The following is a 25956-nucleotide window of genomic DNA, read 5'->3' as shown; positions in this document are numbered from 1 at the left end:
GCTGGAGTAGACTCACCGGGAGGATCGAAGAGATAGGTAGTTCCTCGTGGAAGCAAGTCACCTCGATGCGTGGTGCTTTGCCATTCTGTTGCTCGTTTCTCAAACGCAAAATATTGTGAAACTCTCTCCTAATCTCCACTAGCACTTCGGAATCCCCTTTGAGGGAGTCCAGAATCCTGACGTTTGCCAACTTGAAAATCCCAAGGGGCGAGGCCGAAAGCGTCGCAAGCGTAGCAAGACTTGCCCCGGAATGCGGTGTCCCGAGGAAAGCGATGCCTTGGGTCAATCGAAGGACATCTCGGAGGTGTGAATGCGGATTCCTGGCTGACTGGTTCAGAGCCTGAGGAAACATCAGCGGGCACGTTCACGGGGGAGGGCAGATTGGTGGCCATACCTCTTGACAGACCAGACCACCCAAGCTGTGGCAAACGAAGAAGACCGGCCGATTGTTCTACCAATGTCAGCGTCAGCGCAGTGACCGATGCTGGGGACGTGTGAAACGTGACACGGGCTTTTACCTTTCCGTCTATTTTGGACGCAACGTGACTGAGAAGGTTCTCTGCATGGTTGCCAATCGAATTTTGCGACACAGCGCCAAACAACCCCACGACATTTGCGTCATAGCCTACCGTGAGAATGCGTGCGTTCGGAATCTTTTCTGGAAGGAGCGTTTTGGGCCATGGCTCAGACGCCCCATGAGCGGTCCACGTCTTGATCCGATCGCCGGTCAAGCCGTGGACAAAGATGATGCTTCATGGACAGAAATCAGTGCTGGTCAAGACAATGCGCGTTAGGTGAATTGCACTTACTCGACGACAGCGTTCGGCGGATTGTAGAGGACCTCAATGCCCGCGGGAAACGGACGTTCAAAATCCCACAATTGCCGCAACAGGGATGTTATCCGTCGTCTCTGGCCAATCACAGCCAGGAAGGTATTCACGAACCGGGTACTATTCTTCCACAGAGACCGCGTCGCCGTCCTGGTAATACGGTGCATCGTTCGTGGTCGATTACTGTCGTTCGCGGCTGTCGCTCTCCCAGTCCCACTTAGTCCATCGGGTTTGGGGGAAACACAGTCTCGCATTTAACAATGCTGGCAAGGGAACCGATCAGGCTCGTGCAACTTCGGGCTCGGAGGCGCCGGGGAGCCGATGGAGGGGAGACGCATTGTAGTGCTTGCATTTGCCGAAGTAGGTACAGAAGTTCGGTACAGTTGACGTGGATGTGTCTGCCACCAATTAGCTATGCGGCTCTTGCATGCATACTGCATACATATCTGCGCAAGTGTCTCAGAAAAACAAAAGGGACTTACAGTATACCAGACAAATGCCTTAGATTGCCATGGAACTCTGAATGTATACATGTCACTCCTGCGTACAGTCTTTTCCTCACTATCATGACTTATGAAGGCGAAGCAGCGTCTTTTCTCTGGGCCGAATGCACCCAGCCTGAGAGGTGAACACCTAGACAGATATGCCCCCGACGCTTATCTCAAGCCTTGCTTCGTGGTACGTACTGTACCAGGACCAGTCCACCCAATGATCGTGCCCAATATGATCTGTGAACAATGTCCCACCCGAACCAAGGAATCACATTGCTCAAGAATAACAGCACTCCATGTTACTTTCCAGCCTAAGGTAAGATACTACCTAGATGCACAACAATTATTGTCGTTATCCCCATTTTCTCCAGGAGTTTTACTGGAAGAGCAACTGGAATTTCCCGTCTGAACGCTGAAGCAAGACAAATGGAAAGGACAATCGTTCTGAGTGGTCTGATGTGGCGCAGTCATTGGCCTCTATCCCGCAACCCCCGCCTCATTGGATTCCGTATAACGTCCAGTCATGTGTGAAGTGGCAGTGCCTGAAATCCCGAGCGACATGAGGCCTCAATCATACAGGGGACCTTCGACCCTCTAAAATAAAATTGAGTCGGAGCCAGTGAACCGGCCATCGATTGAGTGATTTTCGGCCATGTTGAGGACAACTCGGCACTTCCCAAAAGCAGTTCAACGTCCATTTGTGTCTATCGTTACTTTTAGTCGCCCTTTGGTTTCGCAACCTGTGAACTCGAGAGAGCCAACCAGCAAACAATACTCCCTCTTTGCCAGGGATGACCCTCGAGCAAGGCTCGATGCCGCCCACGTCGACTGCATCATCATCCAAGTTTGCTGCGCGAGGAAACTGACGACCCGCAACATGGCACCCGACGTTCGAGGCACAGAAACCATCGAGCCACCAGTCCCAGTACCCAATTTCCCCCATTTGAACCCCACAAATACCCCAGCTACGGCGAGGCCGTTCTGCTAGTGGTACCAACAAACAACGAGTTCAAAAAAGAACTCCTTCTCGAGACATTCCGATCCCGAGCCCCTCATGGCGTACAAGTCCACTTACTCACCCTCCCCATCAGCTCAGAAGTGGGCGAGCAACCGTACAACAAAGCCGGGGCTCTCGGAGCTTATAACCGCATCAGCAACGTTTTGAAAGCTCTGCACTCTGACGAGCATCAGGAGATTCTTAGGAGAAAGGAGATAGGAACCATCATTGTCGCGGCCATCGAGAACTTTATCCAGATTGACCAGCTTGCTCGGCCCACTGATTTTGGTGTGTTAGTTGTGCACAATGCTACCACGGGATCTACGAGGGCCGCCGTTTCCAGGGGAGTCACGGTGGATCCTGTCTATGTCGAACGGGCACGTCAGTCCGGCTTTGACGGGCATCCGGATCATGGCAAGACAAGGGTCGGAAGGATCATTGCCGACCATGTTCCGGGGGTAGACGAGGCGGACTGGCATATCGAGCTTGCGGGCTATTCAAGATATGACATTCTCAGGGTGGCTTTGGATGGGTTGGAGCTACCGTGGGATATCGGGAGGGAGCAGCATTCTGTATAGTTTGGATTGTGGGAAAGGCACACAACATTCTCAGCAAAGGTGTAGGACATGAACAAAAAACATTGGATTGAACGCGACACTAAACTTGGAAACTATATGGCGCATGTGCAAACTTTGATCCGTTCCAAGGCCCACGGATGCTGCCTCTCCCACTATCGACTCGACCCCGATCGCTGATTTCGGCGTAGGCGACTCGTTCCGCAGGAATCAGCTTTTGCCAAAAAAGCCATACCGACACGGCCACGATTGTCACTGGTCCAGCAATGGCAAAGTACATCCAGATCTTTGCCGAGACTCGCCAGTTCATGTCGTCGTCAATATCGAAAAACGACATGCTGAACACGGCCGAGATAAAGGTAGCGGGAAGAAAGGCAAGCGTCAAGAAGGCCACGGTCCGCATCGAATAGCTGTCGTACTGCGTCGCCCGCCCAATCAAAACGGACGTCTGCGAGTCGTACTGCGACACAATATTGAAAGCAAGCTGGATCTCGTTGAGGAGACGATCCTTGTTTGATACTGATCGAGCTTTCAGGCTGTGCATCGTGTGCTCGAGAAACCACAGCTGCTTGTCGATCTGATGATAGCTCGAGACCTCGCCTGGCTTTGGCTCGGGAAGATGGCGTCTCGCAAAGTCTTTGTGCATGTATAGTATATGATCCAACGTCTTGGTGGACAATTCGACCGTCTCAGAGACGTGGATGGCGTGGCGGGCGATGTCGTGGTCCCGTTCGTAGTCGGGATTCGGCGCGGCGACATCGGGTCGGCTCTTTTCTCGGGTGCGGACTAAGTCGCGGATTTTCCACACGGCGACGTCTTGACTGTCGGCAACTTGTTCCAGAATCGGGACATGGACCCAGTATGGATCCTCATAGATACACCTCACCGTAGGCGGCTCCTGGGATAGGTCCAGTGGTGCTGGGAGTGTTATCGAAAGAATGACCTTCTTGACAAAATCCTTCGGATCGAACGCAATGAGAAACGTCTGCTTCGTTTTCGACACCCAGTGAGTGAACACATTCCACTTGAGCCAGTGGTATGCGATTTTGCGTGAGCCAGGAGCCGGCTCAGTCATCTTGACCAAGAAACGAAACCATGTGTCTTTGGAAAAGCAAGTGTTAGCTCGATGCGCGCCACTTCCTACGCAAGTCGACATACTGTATGTCTTGAGCTGGTTTTCCTCGTCTCCGTGCTCTTCGCAGCCATAGTATCCGTTCGAACGACGGGCCCAATTAGTCCACCAGAACTTGTAAATCCCAAACCGGTCTTCGAAGGTCTTCTTGCAACTTTCGCATTCGCGAACAGCGTCCGCCTGAGCGAAACTATGACTCTCAGCGTGCGTCATGTGAAATGGAGGTGAATGAGCGTACATGATGGTCAAAGGGTGTTTTGTCTCGGTGCTTGTCTGTAGTTCGTCACATCGCACTGACTGGGATTGCCACCTATTCTCGTGCCCTGAAGTAGACGTGGTAAGCCAAAATCTACGACGCCCATATCAGGGGTTCTCATTACCATTTAAGTTTGGCGTGTACACCTCCAAGTTTGGACAGTTCTTACAAGCTTGGATGCTCATATCGTGGGCTTTGTCGGTTCTACCTTGGCACCAATGGACAGAAGGAAAAGGAGGGACAGCTTAGAAGAGGGGGTTTTACACGAATGGGCCATTGAGACGGCCGAAGCCTCACTCCCACTGACATACTCCCGTCACTCGACCGAGGAAGGGGCGGCGGAAAGAGTGTTTAGGACCCTATTGGTCGTCAAACCCGCCTCGCAGGCTGCAGGCCGCCCAAAAGAGTACAGAATAAATTAAGTTCCCCCTCTCGGGCCCATTCCACCGTCAATCCCTTTCCACACGTCCAAACCCTTAGCAGCTGCCCCCAAATAACCTCCCCTTCTTACTAGAATACCACCAGTAACATCACCTCGTCGCCCCCTACATCTGAGGCAAACCAGGACACTCCTTGTACGGGATCGCCGGCGCACAGTCCGCCTCACAAACGGTCCCATTGGCCGGGACGGTGCCCGAGGCAAAGTACTCCCGCAGAATCCCGTACATGCAGGTGCTGACCGAAGAGAACAGCGCCGTGTGGCCAGCGTTCTCCTGCACTACAACCGACGACCCGCCGTGCAGACGCGACAGCGCAAAGGCATTCACCAGCGGAGTCGCGGGATCCGTCCTGCTCGAGAGGATCAGCAATGGCGCTCTGCCACTACTAGTACCATTGCTCCGGGGCGGGGCGGGACTGCCGAAGGGCCCGCGGAACGCGTAGGCCGGGGTGAAGGGCCAGTCGACGCAGGCGAGCGGGATGCGGGCCCAGCCCTCGCCGACGGTGGCGGACTGGTTGAGCAGGGCGGGCACGGTCGCCTGGGCCCAGGCGAAGTCGCGCGTGCCGGCCGAGGCTTGGGAGTCGCCGCAGACGACGCCCGACGTGACCTCGTTGGAGAAGGTGTACTTCTGCGGCGGCGAGGTCCGCTCCGGTTCGGTGCAGACGTTGGGGCGCGCGGTGGCGCCCACCACGCCGGGGTTGGACAGGATGCGCGTGAAGTTGCCGGAGAGGGAGTCGGCCAGCGTCTGCGCGAGAGGCGCGAAGCTCGTGATGGGTGTGTACATGGCCTGCCGGATGGTTTCCGCGACGATGAGGGACGAGACGATGTGCACGCGGCCGTTGTGCACTGCGGCAACCGGGGATTCTCTGAGGCGCTGGATCAGCGTGATGACACGGGTGCGGATGTCGGCCGCGCTGGTGTCCTGGCTGTTGCGGAGCGGGCATGCGTCGCCGGCGTCGAAGCAGAGGTTGTAGAAGATGTCCAGCTCGGCTTCCGAGTCTATCATGTTCTTCTGCCAGGTCTGCAAAATAAAAAATAAAAAAAAAAAGAGAAAGATCTGGATTAGCACTCCCCAGTCATACAAGAACAAGAACAAGAAAAGGGACCGTCTTCAACTCACCCCGGCAGTGTAATCATCCGCGTCAACAACCCCATCAATCGCCATCCTCCCGACCCGGTCGGGAAACATCGACGCAAAGGTATTGCCCAGGTACGTGCCGTAGGAGAGACCAAGGTACTGCAGCCTCGGCACCTCCCCATCCTCACCACACCGCTTGCTCGTCTCATTCCCATTCGTCATAGCCCCCTTCCGCAGCTTATGCAACCCCTCCACAATCTCCAACATATCCCTGGCCACACTAGCCGTCGACATATGCCGAAAGACGCCATTCTCCCCGGTCGTCTCCTTGCACAACCGGCTCAGCGCACGGCTCGCCTCAAAGTGCACCCACAGGCCCTGGTCGGTCAGCACGCTGGGCAACCCCCGCTGCTGCAGCGCGTTGGCGGACCGGTCGAACTCTGTCGCGTAGCATGACGCGCTGGGCGTGCTTAGCGACACGCCGCGCGGGTCGAAGCCCACGATGTCGTAGTGCCGCTTGCCCGGCACGTCGAGCAGCTGCTGGATCATTGGGCCCGCCGCCAGCGCCATGTTCGTGCCGGAGCCGCTGGGGCCGCCTGGGTTGATGAGCACGGGACCGGCGTAGGACGGGTCTGTGGGCGGGACCGTGGCCGGGAGGGTGACGATGGCGATGGCGGCGTGCTGTTGCTGCTGGGTGCTGTTGAGGTAGGGCTTTCCAGGTGGGCCAGCCTTGGAGTAGTCCAGGGGAAGCTGCAGCCGAGCGCACTTAAAGGCTCCGCCATAGCAAGAGTGGTATTGAAGGTCTGGAGTGGGCGTGATGGCCGTCCAGTTGAAGGAGGTGTCGCCCACCTGCCGGGTCTGGAGGGGATGGAAGGCGGATGAGGATGCCGAGAGGAGGAGAGTCATGGACCAGAGCGTCCACGAGGGAGATGAGGACCGCATGGTGGCGGTGTCGGACGGGAGGAGAACAGTAGTAGGTAAGGTAGGTAGGTGATGTTCAGGTCTCTCTGAGACCCTGTTGATGAGCGAGGAGTGAGCGTGTCTCGATCAGGATATTCATCTCGACGACGGCAGCGTGACCTCCGTTTTAAAGAACCGTGATCAGTCCAAGAGCGTAATGCATAAAGTGCCTATCGTAGGCTGACCCGTTGATGTACGCGTCACTCCATTGCCCATTGTCGTCTGTTTCGAACTTTCGAATCCTTCGAACTGCGCTCAGCCATCTTGAGAGACGTGGATTGCGTCAGCCGAACTTGTACGTGAAGGTTAATGGACATTATGGACCCATACAAGCGGTACCCAATGCCAGAGCTTGCCGGGGTTGAGGTCCCCGATACGTCGCCGAGGCAAATGAGGCTCAAAGCGTTGTGTAACGTTGAGTTTTAATGCTGCATGCAGGCATGGACAGGGTTCGCGATCCTGCTCACAAGTGTCTTGGCTGGAGCCGAGCCAAGCAGTTTCAGCAAAACAAGCACACATGTGCACTTGGGGGCCAAGATTTACACCGCCACCGGCCACGATTTAACCTTCTACCGAGATTGATGCGTATCCTGCTCTTGCTGCTCCGCCTCAACAATGTAGTAATGACAGGCGGCTTCAACTCCCTCGAAATAGTCGACATCCCCACGGCAATTCGTCGACTAGTAACACCTACTTCACTCACGGGCAACTCCTCCTGTGCTCGCAACACAGACTAACATCCCCAAAATCTCCAAACCATCAACATGAATTGTAAAGCTAATAGCCAAGTCTTGCAGAAATCACATATCAGTCTGTCGGGTCAATCACAACCATGACACCTCTCCCTAGCGGCTTTCACACAGTCGTTCTCGTTTCATGCATTGCCCGCTCTTGCGTGGTGGTGCCCTACAGTCCTCAGCCAGTGTAACCGACATTTTGCGGCACGCACCTCCTCAGCACCGTCCGCTGCTTCGCGGCACGACATCCGAGAAGACCTGGAGGTACAAGGGAAATACTCGGTGTGCGCCAAAAGGTTCCACGGTCAGGTTGGCTAAGAAATGGTGCTCGGTCGCCCAGGTCGGGCTCATTCGACGCGCCACTGAGCATTTCTGGGGGGGGGGGGGGGGGAAGGGGGGACTGACGGTTCTAGTAGGGGAATTGAGGGATTCTGGCATCCTTCTTCAACCTCCAGACCAGCTCGCAGTTGCAAGCACCAGTACCCTCGCGCTCAGCACCATCCTACCGATTCTACCTATGGGCCGTGGTCGCGTTCGTGACACCACTCTTGGAAGATCAGGGCATTGAAGCAGGGATCTCCTCGATTCTGGCTCGTTCACGAGGAGGGCGAGTTGAGATTGCCTGCTGTCGACCCTGGTGTCTTGATTGGGGCTTCGAGGGTTTATGGGGGTGTCGTGGGTTCCTGGGGGTATTGAGGGATTCTGGGGGTATTGTGGGTTTCTGGGGGTAATGGGCGCTTCTGGCGGTGCCATGGTACACTTCACCATCTACCGCGTGGAGTTAGGAGGGAGGGCTGGGACTCCCGCGATCTTTTCAGATCTACTGCCACTTTACCGTCATTCACTCTCTTCTTTGTCATCCATTCCGCCATTTTTGTCCGCTGATCTATACTGCCTGGCTAGCCGGGGCGTTTGGTCGGAGGGTGTGGCCCCCTGCTAACTTGGTAGTGTTCACCATTTACACCTGGTGTTGACTCTGGAATTTACTTCGCGATCCATTATTCATCTTGTGGGAAGGGAGGGTGAGATACCTGCTATCTATACTGCCATTTACATTGCGATTTACTTTGCCATTTCCGGTCTATCTTTTTGGCTACACCAGGGCGTTGGTGGGCTGGGCGGTGCTCCTGCGAGCTAGTGATCATATACCCTACCATCTACTATCCATTTCATCTTTCCCCATCTATCTTGCCGTTTACATAGCGATTTACTCTGCCATTTCCTATCCATCCTTCTGGCTACCACAGGGCGTTGGTTGGGCTAGGCGGCGCTCCTGCTAGGTAAGTATGGTAGCCAGGAATCAGCCTAACATTTGCTGCCTCCTTTTCATCCTTGATGAAGCAGGTGACTTGGTTATCCGAGAAATAGTCTATCCTGGACTTTTTGTCGCGAACCAAATCCATGACCAGTGCCCTGACGGCAGGTTCAGCGCCTTCGAGGTACTGTTGAACCCAAGACTCGTCGGGGTTCATACCGTCAACCAGTTGCTCTAACGCAATCATGGACACGTCATCTCGTGTATCCAGGTACCTCTTGGCCAATCCACCAATGAGCGGTGCCAGACGGGGCAGCCGCAGATGAGTGAGGTCGTCCCGGCTGAGACCCTGAGTTTCCTTGCTGATGTAGACATCGCGATCTGCGAATGGTTGAACGAGAACCTCCTTGATCGGGTCCAGCCCGAAAAAGGAGGCTGAGAATATGATGATCGTCTGGCTCGGATACACCCAGCCTGGTGTACTAGCAGGTGCGGGAGCCCTTGCTTGTACTGGGCGTAATTGTTGAACTCCGCATTCTGCTCATGCTCGAACGGCTCGAATAATCCAGTTGAGCAAAGTATGCCCGCCGCAACGGCGGAGCTTAGTTTGGGAACGCATATCTGCACATCCTGGCGGTTGAAACACCCAACTGTCAGTCCAAATTAGGTACCTACGCGTCGCGAATTTCAGCTCCAGCTTCAGTGGGCGCTTACATGGCAAACGCGTGGCACATTGTAGTAGTTGAGAGCCAGCTCTCCGACGATGCATGCAGAGACGCCGTGATGTTTGAGGATGAGGCAAGCTACCTTTACTGTCGTCCAGTCCATCTTGATATCGTGATGGCGTCGTCTTCCGTGTTTGTTGTTCTGGAGCGGGTGTGCTTTTACAGTGTGACACTGTGCCCCCTCGCTGCCTGATTGGGTGTTCTTTGTATACTGTATATACTGTGAGATTTACTGTGTAGCCACCTCTCATTCACTCTCCCAGCTCTGTATTAGAAGTTGCATCCAGCCATCTCGATCGGCCGAGGTTTTCTTCCTGACACACAGACAAGACCACAACAATAACCATAAGTCTCCTCCCGCAAAGCGTGGCCATTCCTGAAATTGGGCGTTTTGCTTGTGATATAGAACAAACAGCCTTCGAGTAATCCCGGCCGTGCTTGATACTCGACGCCCTACCGTATGCATTCTAGCGAGTTGCCTCACAGCAGGATGGAGGGTCTGTTGAGCAAAGTGCGGCAGCATCTCGTTTCAATGCCCCGAGTCCAGATTCTTTCCGATCTACACCTAGAAGTGGGGGACCAATACTCGGCCTTCACCTTCCCCGTCTCCGCACCCTTTCTACTTCTGGGAGGTGATATCGGCCGCCTAATCGATTACGATGCATACCGCGGCTTCCTCCAAGCACAAGTTGTCCGCTATAGGAGGGTATTCTTGGTCTTAGGAAACCACGAGTTTTACGGACTGGATTATCCATCTGGCCTCGAAGCCGCGCAACGTCTCTCGAAAGAGCCGACATTGACAAACGGACTGGTACTGCTTCATCGCGCCTGATGGGATGATCCACAGTCTAGCCTGACTATTCTGGGATGTACACTCTGGTCAGCAATCCCAGCAGATTCGTCCAGCGTTGTCGAGGCGAAGGTCAACGACTTCAAGAAGATTGAGCTGTGGAGCGTACAAAAGCATAACCAGCTTCATACCGAAGAAGTCGATTGGCTTCGGGACCGAGTCGTACAGGTCATGACCGACGCGGCTTCCGGGAAGAGCCGCCTTCTCATCGCCACACATCACGCCCCGTGTATTGAGGGCACGTCCCGACCAGAACACACCAGCAACCCCTGGACGTCGGCATTTGCGACCGATCTTATAGATGGAAACGGATGGGAGGGTGTCAAGGTGTGGGTGTTTGGCCACACGCATTACTCAAGCCGGTTCGTACGGGACGGCATCAGGGTGGTATCGAATCAACGGGGATACGTTCTCCCTGGTGCCACTCGAGCAATGGGAGGCAGCAAATCGAAGCATAGGCAGGAGTTTGATGCGTCCATGGTCATTACTGTGTGAATAATGTGTCGAATGTTGATTGAAGGAGGCGATGCGCTACTAGTATGCAACTTCACTCTCGTCTCCGGCGTGGTTCCTCCGGCTTGTTTCCTCCGGCGTGGGAACGCAAACTTCGCTAACGAAGCCGACTCTGTTTACGAGACATGCTTTTTTGCCTATCACGATTGGACTTCCCAGACTGTCATCTTAACGGTTAAGGAATACGGAATACCAGACCAACCTAATACTTTAACCAATAACAGATCTCACATAGGTTCCCAGGTATAAAGGAGGAGGAAGATATATTAGAGAAAAGCAAAAGGAGCGGGATAGAGGAGGAAAGAAAGGATTATATTGGGTAATAGTCCGAAAGGTCTATATATGACACTCAGAAAAGCGCATCATTTGTTTAAGGCACTGTTGTCAACCTACCTGTCGGTTTCATCAGTGCTGATGGAAGGAGCTACCCTGTGGTGTGGGACGATAGGTAATTAGATCATTTGCCTGGGACAGCCAGAAACCATCCTCAGAACAACATCCCTTTCAGCAGTGAAGGAGTACTATCACCAGAATCATTTCGTTGACTGAAATGCATCAATAAACCGCCCTTTAGACCGACCTGTTCATTAGCCTTCAACATCATACCTTTGATTCTCTATCAGCTGCCATGTTACACAGTCCACAATCTAAGGTACCTTCGAATTGCAATTAGACATTAACCGCAGCCCCGCCGGAGCCTGACATATTGAGAGCGGGGAAGGACGAGGTATCGCAGATGATGGAGCGCACCGAAAGGCCTAAACGAAGAGAGTATATTGGGTTCTAGCTAAGTAAGAGAAAAGAAGCAAAGTGGTGGTGAGAGGACCACCCTAATATCCTAGCAAGCGGCCCGTGCATAGAAAGCCGCTTCCTAAGCTCCCGGCATATTGGTTCCGTACCTATATGCCTAATTCCTTGTGACACGAGGGTTATAGGACACCCCGTAACCTAATATCGTCGACATTGTATAGCCGTGCTGGAGAATGGTAAGATCAGTCTAGATATCCTATTTCGCACATCTTCTAACACTATGTCTCATACTCTCAGTCGAGGTCCTAAGTTATCTTGGGTGCTGAAAACATAGAAGCAAGCGGATTCATCTACGAACTACTCTCCGAGCTCAACTCTCTCCGCCTGTGCTGCTAGAACCTTCCGAGCAGCCGGAGGCAGACCTTCGTGGGCGCTTGGTTCACACCACAATCAGCCAGTGCCACAAGAACATCCACGCCGGCTACATTACTATCTCCTAGATATAGGGAAATCCAGGAGAAAAAGGGTCTATCATCCTCAACAAGAGGGTGATCGCCCTGACAGCCTCGCTAGATACTGCTCTCCACGGCGTGCACCACATGTCCATCCCCTGCTTGGTAATAGGGCTAATGCTATCTGCATCGACCAGGGCAATATCCAAGAACGCAATTGCCAGGTTTCACTAATGGGATTGATCTATTCGCAAGCCAGCCATACAGTCATATTTCTTGGTTCCCTCACGCCCGAAAATAGAATTCGTGCTTTCGAAAGCCGATCTCTAGCCCATTGTTCGCAAAGACGAACATGACGAGGCTATTGCAACAGTGGAGCGGGATCTTCTAGGTCAGCCCTTGTTCACAAGGACGTGGATCTTGCAAGAGGTCGTCGTATCAAAAAGACCCGTAGGTACAGTATAACCGCCGACGAACATAGTAGATCGATCGTTATTTGAACGGAGCCGTAACACCTTGATCGGACTCCATCGCCACAGACCTACGAGACAATCTGTATGGGCTTTTTGGCATGCTGCCTGTGTGGGATGAACCGCCCGAAGACTTCGTAGACTGCGGACTCCCAGTCGAACAGGTCTACATCAAAACGGCTCGTTACCTGCTCGAGCAACCTTGAGTTCATGAACAGTCGCCCATGATCAATGTACTCGTTCGGCAGGGACCTGAAGCATCTAACGGTCAACTATCTCAATACTCACTCGACTTGGTACTGCGGGAGGCTGAAAAGGTTCGGCTGCCAACTTGGATTCTACCGGGCCAAAAGGATCCCTACTATCTCCCTTCGTGGGTCCCTGACTGGAATTTGCCGAGAAAAGCAGTGCCGCTGCCCTACCCTCAGCCTGTTAGGTTTCAAGCTTCCAGGTTCCCGACATGAGCTCCACCAGTCGGCGCTGCTCTACGGTCAGTTTACTGCGTTAGGGGCTTCCCGATATGAGCCCCGCCAGTGGTGCGCGGTTATTGACGAGCCTAATATACTGGTTTGCTTTGCCTTCCCCGTCAACGTTACGTTGAAGTGGTCCGTCGACGAACTACTTAGCCCGGTCTTTCCGCCCCCATCGACAATCTCTCCTGTTCAGTACTATCCAGATCGCCAAGAACTCTGAGAGCGACGAGCCCTTGTGCGTCGCTACGACCCTTTGCAGGACGACAAATGCTGAATGCAAATACACCGGTCGCTATCGGGGTCGACTCACGGCGGCATCGGCTCCGTCACTGCTCGGGTGGTGATGGATCTTCACCGTGACAAGGGTTGGGCCACGCGGACTTCTGGTGAAAGCCCCCAGAGATAGCTGGATATATCAGTACGGTAATGGGGTCATGTTGGAAAGGCGGCATTTCGTGCGCGACGATGGCAACTTCAGGGATGTTTCTAGATGGTGATGTATTTTCGCGTCTGCAGAAAGACGCTTTGGAAGCTGGGACGTGGTAGGGTAGTACCTTAGGGAGCGTGCACGTTCCCTGAAAATGTTCCCTAGTCGGATCTTATTAATTTAGAAGGTCCTTGTGGAGCAAGAGAATCCAAGGCCAGATTCAGATTTGTTAGGATTTTGGGTATAGTTCCTTTCGTAGGGAAGGTAGTTAGTTACTATAGTAGGAGGACAACCCTTCGACAAAATAAGCTTAGAAACATGCGGTCGCTACGGCGTGGCCTCCCCTGGGCCCGGCCCGTTATACGTGGCCCGGCCGCCGCTAGTGTCTCGGCTACGATGATCGCCGCGCCCTCTAGTTGGACTTGCGATGCTGATGACGTAGGGCCTTCCACCATGCTCTGGGCGTGGCCAACCGTCCCGTCCGTCAAGCGTACTTTGATGCCCCGCGGGTAATTGCCTCTATAGTAGTTAGGAGCTGCCCGACGACGCCTTGGACTGTGCGGCCGGTGGGCTGATCGACCTTGAGCATAATGCTGACGAGCGCCCCCAGCATATCCTCGCTTATTATGGTGGGAACGCGATGCATGATGGCGGTGTGCGAAGTGGTGGTGTTTTCGGAAACCTTGGGATTTCAGCGAGAGCACTGAGAGGTGAGAATTGAGTTGGGTTGCCACTTCAAACTTGGCAGAGATAGGAATCGCGATGTGGGCCCAACGGCTGCTTGACCTGGCCGCTTTGCGAATCAAAAACAGCCAAGGGTTTCGGACTGTAGGCAAAGTTCATTCGGACTGTGGCTTGCCACATTCCACTTAGTGTCTCATCAATTGATGTGATTGCCTATGCTCGGGCCGCCGAGAAGCTGGACCGAGTATGGTTAAACCACAGTCTGGATCAGATTTCTCCACAGTCCGAAACCATCGGCTCTACTGAACTCGCGTTGCCTTGCAGCGTCCTGTTTCAGCGCCGGGCAACTACGCATCTCCAAGGACATGATGTCTCTAGTTTTATTGCCTTCTTCGCGGGATAAAACGCGTATATATACTACCTCTCCGTCGTCTGCGGCTTGCAGGACTTTTCATTCTGCATCACGCTCGTCTTTACAACACAATAACAACTTTCATAACCTAACTCGGAGCCCCAAGCCGGAAGTCCCATTACCTATAGATTACTCTACTGCCGATCCTTTATCTTTTAGTACGTATCTCCTACATCCCGTCCTCTCGAGCCTTCGCTAACATGCTTTACACCTCAACCGTAAACCAGCGTCAAAATGTTTAAGCGGCATAAGCAGTCTAAGCAGTCTAAGCAGCCTGAACCTCCTAAGCCTAACTCTGGCCGCTGCACCCACAAAAAGACTAACCCCAAGCACGCCGCTTTTGATCGGAAATACCCCTACGATATCAATCCTCACTCACAGTTGATTCGCTGCTTTTGCCAGAGGTTCCAAGCCAAGCACAAAGCAGACCCTTTTGGCGAATGCACTTGCGGCCACGGCAACGGGGAGCACATGCAGATTGACACTACAGACCGGAATAGTCTTCGGTGAAGGTCGTCGCAGGTCGATGGCCTGACAGCCGAGTCGACGCTCCGTCTGTTTTGGGTCGCTTCTACTTGTGTCTATATCTGGGCTATAGTAATACAGAGTATTACAGATCTTGGACCGAGGGCCTATTTGAGGGGTTCAAAGTCAACATCCACGATCACGGCCTTGCAGGGTTATACAGGCAAAGAGAAACATTCCAACAGTATAGCGCAGAGGTGAAACTGACTTGTCCCAGCCCAACTCTACGTCTCGTGCCAATGCACCTAGAACGTATACTCCTTCGATCTTATAGCTGTTGATTGTTCTACTAGAGCCTCCTGCTCGGGAGCCCCAGATGTCTACCTAGCTGGTTGTAGCTCTCAGCAACCCAGCGCTCCGCTGCAAAGACGAGTGCAGCCAATTCCCTGGTCGGAAATCCTAATGCACTTGTTGTTCTCGACCTTCCCAATACGGCTGCCTGTGCATCTGGTGCCGTCGTTGCGCTGGTAGGCGAACCAGGCCCCCGAGGACGAGTCCGTCTTAATAGCCTTGACGCCGCCCCGGATGGGTGCATCGCCCGTGGTGATGCCGTTGAAGACCTTTCTGTCGATCTGATTTTGACTGCCAGTGTGCAAGGCCATTTCTTAGTATCAAGGACCGCGCTGCTTCCGCCGTCGACGCCACAAAAGAACAGTTACATACCAGTTCTCGTCGCTGTACATTCTGGTGGAGGCGCCCCAGGCAGTGCTTGAGAGGCCGGCGATGAAGAGGATGACGGCGGTGGCGCGCATATTGGCTACGGCAACAGGGTTGATAGCGAGGCGTGAGAAAGGATGTTTAGACGCGGCTGTACTGGTTGAAGCAAGTTCCGTTGTTGTGTTGCTGTTGTGGGCTTGATGCCAGTTGGAGAACGCCTGCCCAAGAGAGAGGGACTGGCGGTACTTATACTTCTGGATTACACCATTGTTGCCCAGAGACCTCTTCGGTTTCAACGCCCTGGTTAGGAGCTTGGCTTATGCGCCAGAGCGAGTGGCCATCTCTCCGGTGCAGGCCATGTCGCCGTATCAACACACAATCCTGGCAACTTACTGCTCGACAATAGGCGGTAAGTGCTCGGACCGACGCTGGACGCAATCTCGAACAGTCCGAGCTGACTAGTTCTGGTCAAGAGGTAAAATCTCGAACAGTCCGAACTTGCCAATCATAGTCATGCGAGATGTCGAACAGTCCGAGCTGATTACCTAGTCCTGGTCAACCGAGCTATTGCTAGGACTAGGACCGCTCCACTGACGGCGAGCTTTCGATGCGGCATACTCCGTAATTGCTTGTGGATTGTTGTCCTTCAATAGTTGAAAAAAAAAAAAAAAAAAGGTAATTTGTACCTCGCTTGGAAGAATACCTACCCATATAATAAACGCTAGAGTGAGATCGATCAAGGCCACAAACACCGCAACATCGCCGGGACCGTTTCGTATCTTAAGCGTAATGCTCACGCAGTCACTGGTTAGCGCCCAACCTCGGAACTGAACTATTTGGCTACCTATGGAACTTCGCAAAATAAGTGCCTGAAAAAGGGGAAAGGGTGTGACGAACCCGGTAGCGGCCCCTATCCTCTGAAAGGGACAGTCTTGGTTCAAGGTGATAACACAAGGTATAATGGTTCGGTGAAGCCAAAAGGTTCACAACAATGCCGCCTGTAATGTCTATATAATAGAGTAAGACCTATTGCTTGGATTGCTAACTGAGGAAGCTAGCTATATGAATAAGTGACAGAATGATGGATCTATATACAGCTCCCTCGACAGGCACCTCCGTACCTGGAAGACCTGGAACAGTACCTGTGCTCGCCGTTCCTCCCTGGAACGTCTAGAACGATGTCCGTTCCTATCGTTCCTGTTCTCATTGGTCCTCCCTGGGCTATAATAATTGGACGCGGGGCCCTACCCGATCGGGAGGGGCGCCATTCCCGGCGGGTGCCATAGTATGTTCTGTATTACGTTTAGTACTTTAGAGCCTAGGTACACACTCTCTAGGATTACCAACAATCTTGCTCTTTTGATTTCAGTCTATCTGCGGCTTCCGAAGGTGAAGTCAAGGAAAAGAAGAAGCTTTGGGGGATAATAGTACAGGTAGTACTAGTACTGTGGCACTCTTATGTACTTGTCCGTACTACTACTAGTAGTAAGAGCCTCTCGTTGGCGAGCTTAAAATGCATCATCGCCATGCCTGTTCATCAGCACGGTGGTGAACTTGGCGCTCCAAAGTCCCCGGCGAACAATCTTGCCATTGGTGCAAGTCGTGCCGGGGGCCACAGGCTGCGGGATCGCCATGCCGTTGGCGCAGAGACCGAACGAAGTTGGGCTGAAGCAAACGAGGGATCCTTCTTCACCTGAGCATGGCAGACGGCCAATGCCAACACCGGAGTCAGATCCAGCGGTAGGAGTGGGAATGGGGGCTATAGTAGTAGTAGAGGAAGCAGCACCCCCCGAGGTAGCACCAGTTTCAGTACTGGTGGTGGTACCTGCAGTGGGAAGAGGGGAACGAACATTTGATGAAACGCCGCCATCATCAGAAGTGGACGTCTCAACTGGGTTGGGCTGAGCCGAGGCGGGACTCGAAGCAGCAGGAGCAGAGGTGGCAGACGTGCTGGAAGACGACGGCGGCCGAATAATAACCGACGAGTCGCTCCCACCACCGTTGCCACTGCCACTGCCACTGCCACTGCCACTGCCATTGTCGCCCTCAAACGTCGGAATGCCCGCCGCCTTGGGACAGCTGCCCTCGCTGCCGGGCGTCGGCTGCTTCAGCACCTTCCCGTACTTACCTGGGTTGGGGATATTCAAGATGCCGGGGCCGGTGGTGCACTCCCCGGGGATATTGGCCACGAACATGTCCTCCAGCCCATCGAGGAACGACGTGTCGTCGCCGCTGCCGCCCGTGATGGTGACGGGCGCGCAGTTCATGTACATCTCGCGGTTGCCGATCTCGTTGAACCACGACCAGACAAACGTGGCGTCGCCGTTGGGCAGCTCTTTCGGGATGGGGATCTCGAACTGGCGGATGCATTCCTTGCCGGAGTCGTTGCCGCAGTGCACCGAGTCGGCGCGCCCGTCCTGGTCCGTGCCGGTCACGGGCAGGTTGCCCGCGGCGTCGACCGGGCATCCGCCGATTAGAGTGTAGATCGTCTTGAACTTGGACTTGTCCGTGGACGGCGGGTTGGCGTAGGTGAGGCCGAACTGGCACGAGCCGCCGCCGTGCTGGGCGCCGCCGGTGAAGTTGACGAGCTGCGTGGTGCCGGCCGTGATTTGCGTGGTGGAGACGACGTCGAAGGCCCCTTGGCAGGGGAAGGGGAAGGACTCGCCAAGAGGGTTGACTTGTACGAGCTTGCTGGCCCCGTGGTAGTTGTACGGCGTGGGCGTGTTCATGACCATGTGCCCGCGGGCAACGCCGCTGAGGGCACAGAGGACCGCAGTGAGGGTGGTGGTGCGAGTGATAGCCATTGTGTGATAGAGATTTGCTCAAGGTTTGATACCAGGCCGGATTCGGTACATTCCAGGTTGGGACGGACCAGTCGCGTTTTATATCTGCGACGAACCTCAGCGGGACCTACACTTTCTTTTCTGGATAGTTGTGCCTTTGCGTAAAACAATGCAGGTGTCTCAATTGTTGCTGAGGACAATGAGCTTGTTATGCAGAATACGAACCCCCAACCCCAAAACACCCCCCCCCCCCCCAACACCTTTGATGCCATTCACGGCTTCCTATCGCTGGTGAAAAACAAAGAAGTCGCATTTTGCTCTTTATCCGTCCAGCGCTTTAGTCGGGGCTACACAAAGCGCATTGTCTAGGATAAGATAATGTTCAAAGGCCCGAAGAAAGAGTCTTTATTATGCCTCTGACACAGTTACTACTCGGGCTCAGCGAAATCTCGAGCTGAACCACAAGTATGAAGTGCCCGCCTACCTTACACTAGCGACTGGTCAGATTGGTAGAGCAGGCTGGATATCGGTCTCAAGCATCACAAAGGGAATAGAGACTCACTTCCTCTTGTTTGTGACTGCCCTGGCCCCTAGAAGACTAAAGTTGACCATGTTCGGAACTTGCCGCTGCAACATATCATCCGTCAAGAAATTTATCTGGAAACCAGACTACCAGTGCGTGGCGCTGTCTTTTCCAACATTCGTGTGATTTCGGAGCTGATATAACCCCACGTGGACCCTGTTAGAGGTAGAGAAGGTGACATTAAAACCTTTCTAGGAATTATCCCGGTCGCCTGCAGTAATGAACGTCACCTCACCAACAAACAAGCGAGTCTAGGTTGGCCATTGGTGCGCAACGCGACACCTTCGGTTATCATGGCAACGACTGCCTTTAAGCGATGGCTGAAACACAAAATCTCTACGGACAATCCGCCGAAAGCTGAAGACGGCCATGCCACGCCGGAGCCGCCGTACCGCGCAGATTGGCCCATCCTCCCGGCAACCACAGCAAACTGCATGGGACCAAACTACGGGCTCTTCGGGACGTTGCCGCTGGAGGTCCGGCAACGGATCTTGGCCCAGGCATTCGGCAGCCGCACTTTACACGTTGACCTCACCTACGATCACCCACTCGTCCGCAAGTCACAACTCAGCATGGGCAGAAGAATGAGAACGTTCCTGTCGCCACGTGCGGACGAGAAGGGGGCACGAGCCAGTCGCCGCCGCCACTGCGGCTTGGGATCCGATCTCGTCCGCGACACCAGCCAGCCAAAGCGATGGCAGTGGTTTAGTTGCGTGTGCCATCGCCGTGTGGTCGAAGCCGATCCGATCTGGGCAGGCGACCCTGGACCATTCCCACCACGATTGAGGCTCGAGCCATGGAAGGACGGTTGTATCACTGCGCCAAGTTTTGAGAGAGATCCTTCGGAATGGGGTACGCTATGTCGCTGTGAACCCATAGTAGTGCATTCCGACCGTCCCATGGCAGACGATGAGTGTTTCATTGGTATTATGGGCTGGTTGTTGGCGTGTCGACAGGCGTATGTGAAAAGCGTCCCACTAGCCCCTTTCAAGTTTTCCAAAGACCATCTATTTCCATTTGGACTGACCAATCTTACTCGGACACAGCTATATCGATGGCATCGACATCCTGTACCGGACCAACGCCTTTCACATCTCCAGCCTGCCCCTCCTGCTGGACCTCCCCCGTCTGCTGCCGCCGCATCACCTAGCGCGCATCCCCGCGCTCGAACTGATATGGGACCTTTTTGACCACCGCAAGACCATCAACTCCAAAATCATGTCCGCCGTCTACGAGCGAGCACAGGCCGCCTCGGGCTCGCCTCTCGAGTCCACTAACACGGCATTCCACGACCTCTGCGAGCTGATCCCGCGGACGTTCCCAGACGCGCGCAACGTCTACGTCGCTCTGCTGGCCGACGTAAGCCCGCCCGTGATGGAGAGCCGGCGGGACATGATGTCCCTGTTCGAGAGGGCCGTGCTGGGTCCCGTGGAGGACATGTTCCGCGCGATGGGCCCGGCGCCGGAGGAGAAGGAGTTCAGTCTTGCCCTGCAATCGAAGGCTTTTCACCCCCTCTCGGCACGTCATTGGCGGGAGCGTCATCATGTCGATCCCAGCGTTTACTATGCGCGCGGGGATTGCTGCTACTACTACCCGGAGGCGCTACGGAGAGAGCGTGTTGAGGAGCGCGAAGGGAGGTGGTGCTGGGTGCGAGACGGGGTGCTGTTTGATGAGCTAAGAGCGTGGAGGCCGTTGGACGGTGATGGCCTGGCTGGGTACTGGCTGCGTCCGGGGTACCATGATTATTGGCATTATATGCTGCAATGTAGGGCTTTTGGGGGAGGGTCTCATGCTGTCGACTCAGACGATTGGCTCTATGAGTGGGACACCGAGTGAGATTCGGTTCCGGTAACATGGCACACGTTGGTACGAGCTCAACTACCTAAGTCAGGTAGTTATGGTAGGTGATTACCAAGTAACGAAAGGCTTAACGGCTTTGGAGGGAGCTTATATTATGGCAATCCTTCAGGTAATACGAGTTCTTCTCAAAGCGTCCACGACCCCAGGTATCAGGCCTCAGGACCCTGTCTGGAAGAGGCTATCCCGGCTCGATGAAGGGTTGGATGGCAAGCAGCTACTAGCGCTCCACAACGTGTAGCACATTTGATGGTAAAGATAGGTAAGATAGGGGTATATAAGGTCCCGTGGTGGGCTCTCCTTCCAGCACCCCCCGCAACCGCACACTTCCCACGAAACTTTTCGTGGCATGGTGGTTGAGCTGTGAGAGATCGTCTAACTTCCTCCGCGTGCGCAGCTCTGCTGTGGAGATTGTGGGACCACATGTTCGATTCGCAGTTGCACATCCTTTTTCTTTTTTTTGCATACAAGCAGCTTTGCTGCCTCAAAGAAATCGGTCACCTATTTAAGTTGTATGTAGCGCAGCACACAGCCACCCACCAAGTCACTCCCTCAAGAACCGCAAAAACGCCCTCGCAACAACAACCCCGTCGTGATCATCAGCTACCCTCCTCATGGCATCCTCGAAGGCCCCGTCCGGTATGGTACCGGCTGCGTGGCGGACACGCAGCATCTCGGTCATCATGAATTGAGAGAATTCTGGATGGCCCTGAACGGTGATGAGCCGGCGGGGCACATACATGCCCTGTTTTGGACACAGCTCGGTGCGGGCTAGCGGTATGACGCCGGGCGGGTAGGCGAGGATGGCGTCGCGGTGGGTTTGGTAGATTTTCTATCAAACACGGCGGGCCAGAATGGTGAGTTATTTGGTTGATCTGATGGTGCAGTGTGCAGAGGTCAGGGGCGGAGAAAGTAATGTAACAGTAAGTGATGGAAGAAGGCGAAGAAGGTGATGTGCCCAGCTAAGCCAGAGAACTGGCTTATATGTGGGAGGGCTTGAAAGCCATACTCACCATAAAGAGACAAAGATCTTTAGAGTAGTTCCAACATCTCAGGAGGTCGGGGTTTCCAACCCCCTTTCCTTCTGCCACCCATGTTCCACTCCCGAGGAAAGGGAACTTGCCACAGTACTAAAGACAGGGCAAAAAAAAGAAAAAAAATTATATATATAACTCACCAAACTATTCACCCCAAACACCCGCTTCCCCTCCTCAGTGAGCTCCAACTCAGTCACAGACAACTCCCACCCAGCCGACGAGCGCGCAACCGGGGCACCGAGCGCGCGGGCAACGATCTGATGCCCAAAGCACACGCCAATGACACGCACACGGCCCCCGTCGAGCAGGCGGCGCGTGTAGTACGTCAGGCGGACGATCCATTCGTCGTCCGCGTAGGCCGCGTATCTGGACCCCGTGATCAGCACGGCGTCGATGGTGGCTGGATCCGGATAAGCCTCGTCGTCGCCGGCGGCAGCGGCACCCACCACGTTGTGGGCGGTCAGCGTGAGTTGGGAGGTCAGGGGTTGGGGTGGGTCGAGGCTCTCGCATCCCGCGCGGAGCAGCGAGGTGAAGATGCTGTCGAACCCGCCTAGTTTGGCGGCTATGCTTGGTAGTGGCTCGTCTGTTAGCAGGATGGCGAGGCGGATTGGGGTTGGTGGTGGTAGAGAGTCCATTTTTGGGATCTGGTGATTATGTCCGACTCTACTGGCTGGGTTTGTTTAGGGAAAGGGGGTTGGAGTAGTAGGGTTGGGCAGCTGCTTGGTTCCGTTCCTCTGCACAATGATGCGGGGAGTTCTGGTGAGTGCTAACGCCAGTTCCGGTCTATGGGAGCACCGAGTCATGTATGAAGACATTATGTCTTCTGGTCATTGAATTACGAGTAAGAGGAAGTACAAGTTGACTTGGAGCACACAGGGGTACTCGTCTTAGCCCTCGATCTGTGCGTCGCCTCCCCACAATGGCACCATCTCACTCTATCTTAGTCATGTCAGATCGTCGGGAGCATCTCGGAGGAGGAAGTGCCGACGTGGAATATCAGCTTGGAGTTACTTTCGCCATCCGACCTCAACCTAGAACCATCGTAATCCATGGAGAGGAGACATATGACAACGCACAGTTTCCGCTTATGGATACTCCGGCCAATGGGTGAGAGCGGCTCGTAACGTAAGTTATTGACCCTCGCCGGTGTACCGCCGCGAGTACTTCAATCTCACGTCAGCAGGAGCGAACTCGGGGCGGGGCCGCTGTGGGGGTTAGTCGGTGGGAGAAATGTTGACATCCAAGATGCTGCATGAAATCATGGCCTTGACTCCTTGGCTCTGCATGCGGCCAGGGGCATCACTCTGTAATGCAACATAAGGGAAGGTGGGCCGGGCCGTGCGAATGGGCTGTGGTCGGCGATATACTAGTATCCTGCAGTAGTTGCCGGTAGGAGCGTGCCGTAGCTCCTCTGCAAGGCATATGGGTCATGAATGATGTGGATGGTAGAAGGGAGAAAATAGGGGGTGCCGTCTTTCGCCGTGATCCATCCACCAGGCAGTGCCCAGCAGTTCCGAATCTGCCGCACTGACCGGCACCTCCTTCAGAAAGTGCAGCAAGGATTGGAATATTCATTATATAGAACTCACTCTAAGGTTAGTAGTAGTTGCCGTTGAAGCCAAGACTACTCTAAGTCTAGATACTATCTTACCCTACTAGTGCCTAAAAGAGATGCGCTGAGCAAAGATCTTGTATGTCTCTCTAACCTCCGGTCTCTTCTCCGCTTGTCGTCTCCCCTGACGAATTGTGATTCGCCAATACGGGCTCCTTGACCGTGATATACTGCGAGTTCGTCCTGATCCTGTCGCCGTACTTGTACAACACAAAGGGCACCGGCACCAGCGCCACCGACACAAAGCCCAGCAGGCTACTCGCCCACCCGATTCCCAAGGACGAAAACATCTGCACCGTAAACAGAGGGAACGCACCTCCGCCAGCATATCGGAGAAGGCTGTTGGCGCTGAGGGCGCTCGCACCATGCAGCGACCCATAGGAGTTCATGATGTACAGCGCACCGCTGCTATACACCATGATGTTGCCCACGGCAAACGGCACGGCTGCGACCACCGGGCTCGGCCAGAACGCGCCCGCGTTGGCGCTCCACCCGAACCAGAACAGACTAGCCGGGTTGAGCGCGCAGCCGACCATGGCGCCGTAGAGACGGTACTCCGGGGGCACGGCGCCGACGCCATACTTGGCCTCCAACGCCGGGTATGTGCGGCGGTCGATGTAGACGACGGCGACGAAGCCGATGACGCAGCCCAGCGCGATGGAGATGAAGGTCAGGCCCTGCTGGCCGGACGAGAAGTTGTACTTCCCTCCGCCGCCCCCAAAGATGTACGGGAAGGCGGCGAAGAAGCTGTAGAACACGGCGAAGTTGAAGGCCATGTAGATGGTCATGAAGAGCACGATGGACTCGACGAAGAGCATCTTGAACGGTTTGAGCACGATGCGCTGGATGAGGGCACCGGACGGGAGTGCGAACTTCTTGGTCGCTGGTGGTGCATTGGACCGTTTTTCGGACCGCGTTCGCTTTTGGAGGATGGTTTTCTTGTAGGTTTCGGACTGGGGAAGGGAATACAGGTAGACGAAGGCCAACATGAAGAGGATGACCCATTCGAGCCAACGGAAGCCTTTCGCCTCGACCAAGTAACCGCCGATCACAGGCCCTGGACAGGTCAATATGGGAAATACCCATGGGGGCGCTAGAATACAATACTACTCACCAAAGGCCGGTCCAAGAAAAGGGGACACAAAGTAGAAAGGATAGACGAAACCCGCGAGCTTGGGCGGCCAGAGGTCCGCATTCGTGCCTCCACCCACGGAGACCACAGCACTGCCAAAGAAGCCGGCGAGGGTGCGACAGACGATCAATGTCGCGAAGTTCTGCGCCAGCCCCGAGCCGAGGATGAATAGGCCAAACACCGGAACTGTGGTCAGGTAGACGATCCTGCGCCCATAGTACTCGCTGACCGGCGCAGCGATAATGGCCCCGAGACCGAGCGCCCAGAGGAAGAGAGAAAGGCCGAGCAGGGCTTCAGTCCGGGTGACTCCGAATGTCCGTTCTATATCGCTAGCGCCGGACGTGTACACGGACGAAGCAAAAGACCTGCAGGGATGATTAGAACAAGGGACGGGATTTTCTTGATTGGGAGGGACGATGAGAACATAGTAAGGTAAGGTATTTACACGTTGACGCAGAGCAAGGCCGGAATGCTAGTCATGTAGATGCGCTTCCGCATTGGCCAGTTGTAGGGGCAATCTGGATCATCCGGGCCCCTCCAGTCGATCTCGTCGCCCGTGTTGCTTGCTTGCGGCTCTTGCTGTGCGGTGGTCATGGTGGGCATGGCCATCCTGTTCTGCAAGACCAATGTCCACTGGGTTGCCGGTTCGAGTGGCGTTTCGGTGGTGACGAGTCGAACCCGTTGAATGAGTCAATGCTGTTGGAGCAAAGGAGGGCACGCCCCGCACAAAGGCGCCAGCCGCGGGAAGGGAGAGTGTATTTCGAACAATAGAAATTAGACCCGGACTGGACATGGAAAATGGATTGAGAAGTGGATGGACGACAGCAGAGTTTCGTCCTCCTTTTTTTTTTCTCAGCCCCCGTCGATCGGAGCAAGACACGGAAATAGTAATTACTAAGGTACTAACCAACAGTTGCATCAGAATCGAGGCGAATGGCAAACGAAGGCGGTGTGTCCCAAAAAGGAAGTTCCAACTTCCAACAACAAAGACCGGACCGTCCATTCCCGGCGAGGGTTCGGTATACTAAGCCACCAGGTGGCGGCTTCTACCAGTTCTCGGGAGTTCCCGTGGTTATCCGCCGCCGCTAGTTACCTTAACCTTACTAAACTTTCTTTCCGAATCGGATCCATGCAACCGAGGGGGGCGAGGGGTAGGCAGGGTTCATACACTGCAGTGTGCAGTGATACTGTGATACAACCCTCTCAAGCTTATTTTTACGTAAAGGGGCTTATAACCGGGGTGCAGTAATCCTCCGGTGCTACC

At 54.4% G+C, this 25956-nt stretch overlaps 10 protein-coding genes across 10 annotated transcripts; 2 read left to right on the top strand and 8 right to left on the bottom strand.

Moving 5' to 3' along the window:
• Window positions 1-34: 34 nt before the first annotated feature.
• On the bottom strand, window positions 35-1157 carry B0T15DRAFT_282738 (uncharacterized protein). The gene is made up of 3 exons (XM_062863601.1): window positions 810-1157; window positions 395-750; window positions 35-340 (listed from the first exon to the last, which is right to left on the bottom strand). The coding sequence occupies exons 1-3, from the start codon at window positions 1082-1084 to the stop codon at window positions 129-131; spliced, it is 843 nt and encodes a 280-aa protein (XP_062719494.1). The 5' UTR covers window positions 1085-1157; the 3' UTR covers window positions 35-128.
• Window positions 1158-2955: 1798 nt separating this feature from the next.
• On the bottom strand, window positions 2956-4491 carry B0T15DRAFT_541030 (uncharacterized protein). The gene is made up of 4 exons (XM_062869827.1): window positions 4406-4491; window positions 4264-4348; window positions 4052-4215; window positions 2956-3994 (listed from the first exon to the last, which is right to left on the bottom strand). The coding sequence occupies exons 1-4, from the start codon at window positions 4464-4466 to the stop codon at window positions 2976-2978; spliced, it is 1329 nt and encodes a 442-aa protein (XP_062719493.1). The 5' UTR covers window positions 4467-4491; the 3' UTR covers window positions 2956-2975.
• Window positions 4492-7173, bottom strand: B0T15DRAFT_541026 (TAP-like protein-domain-containing protein). Its single transcript, XM_062869826.1, has 3 exons — window positions 7089-7173; window positions 5841-7021; window positions 4492-5741 (listed from the first exon to the last, which is right to left on the bottom strand). The coding sequence occupies exons 2-3, from the start codon at window positions 6738-6740 to the stop codon at window positions 4827-4829; spliced, it is 1815 nt and encodes a 604-aa protein (XP_062719492.1). The 5' UTR covers window positions 6741-7021; window positions 7089-7173; the 3' UTR covers window positions 4492-4826.
• A 1544-nt stretch (window positions 7174-8717) lies between these two features.
• On the bottom strand, window positions 8718-9631 carry B0T15DRAFT_576999 (ser/Thr protein phosphatase; the record flags this gene model as incomplete). The annotated part of the gene is made up of 4 exons (XM_062871047.1): window positions 9465-9631; window positions 9234-9380; window positions 8806-9204; window positions 8718-8771 (listed from the first exon to the last, which is right to left on the bottom strand). Exons 1-4 carry the CDS (start codon window positions 9576-9578, stop codon window positions 8718-8720), a joined length of 714 nt encoding a protein of 237 aa, XP_062719491.1. The 5' UTR covers window positions 9579-9631.
• A 334-nt stretch (window positions 9632-9965) lies between these two features.
• On the top strand, window positions 9966-10820 carry B0T15DRAFT_560904 (Metallo-dependent phosphatase-like protein; the record flags this gene model as incomplete). Its single annotated transcript, XM_062870546.1, has 2 exons — window positions 9966-10286; window positions 10323-10820. The coding sequence occupies 2 exons, from the start codon at window positions 9966-9968 to the stop codon at window positions 10818-10820; spliced, it is 819 nt and encodes a 272-aa protein (XP_062719490.1).
• A 4422-nt stretch (window positions 10821-15242) lies between these two features.
• On the bottom strand, window positions 15243-15877 carry B0T15DRAFT_439477 (uncharacterized protein). The gene is made up of 2 exons (XM_062865891.1): window positions 15695-15877; window positions 15243-15613 (listed from the first exon to the last, which is right to left on the bottom strand). Exons 1-2 carry the CDS (start codon window positions 15781-15783, stop codon window positions 15373-15375), a joined length of 330 nt encoding a protein of 109 aa, XP_062719489.1. The 5' UTR covers window positions 15784-15877; the 3' UTR covers window positions 15243-15372.
• Window positions 15878-17196: 1319 nt separating this feature from the next.
• B0T15DRAFT_560900 (uncharacterized protein) lies at window positions 17197-18492 on the bottom strand (the record flags this gene model as incomplete). Its single annotated transcript, XM_062870545.1, has 2 exons — window positions 17197-17447; window positions 17514-18492. 2 exons carry the CDS (start codon window positions 18490-18492, stop codon window positions 17197-17199), a joined length of 1230 nt encoding a protein of 409 aa, XP_062719488.1.
• A 689-nt stretch (window positions 18493-19181) lies between these two features.
• Window positions 19182-21184, top strand: B0T15DRAFT_421172 (uncharacterized protein). Its single transcript, XM_062865554.1, has 2 exons — window positions 19182-20012; window positions 20101-21184. The coding sequence occupies exons 1-2, from the start codon at window positions 19348-19350 to the stop codon at window positions 20888-20890; spliced, it is 1455 nt and encodes a 484-aa protein (XP_062719487.1). The 5' UTR covers window positions 19182-19347; the 3' UTR covers window positions 20891-21184.
• A 28-nt stretch (window positions 21185-21212) lies between these two features.
• B0T15DRAFT_541010 (class I glutamine amidotransferase-like protein) lies at window positions 21213-22811 on the bottom strand. The gene is made up of 2 exons (XM_062869825.1): window positions 22089-22811; window positions 21213-21743 (listed from the first exon to the last, which is right to left on the bottom strand). Exons 1-2 carry the CDS (start codon window positions 22581-22583, stop codon window positions 21456-21458), a joined length of 783 nt encoding a protein of 260 aa, XP_062719486.1. The 5' UTR covers window positions 22584-22811; the 3' UTR covers window positions 21213-21455.
• A 701-nt stretch (window positions 22812-23512) lies between these two features.
• B0T15DRAFT_421166 (major facilitator superfamily domain-containing protein) lies at window positions 23513-25664 on the bottom strand. Its single transcript, XM_062865553.1, has 3 exons — window positions 25138-25664; window positions 24675-25057; window positions 23513-24617 (listed from the first exon to the last, which is right to left on the bottom strand). The coding sequence occupies exons 1-3, from the start codon at window positions 25299-25301 to the stop codon at window positions 23650-23652; spliced, it is 1515 nt and encodes a 504-aa protein (XP_062719485.1). The 5' UTR covers window positions 25302-25664; the 3' UTR covers window positions 23513-23649.
• Between the last annotated feature and the right edge of the window lie 292 nt (window positions 25665-25956).

The sequence above is a fragment of the Chaetomium strumarium genome (assembly GCF_033439665.1).
Source record: "Chaetomium strumarium strain CBS 333.67 chromosome Unknown B0T15scaffold_6, whole genome shotgun sequence".
NCBI lineage: Eukaryota > Fungi > Ascomycota > Sordariomycetes > Sordariales > Chaetomiaceae > Chaetomium > Chaetomium strumarium.
This window is presented reverse-complemented; position numbering and strand designations above follow the sequence as displayed.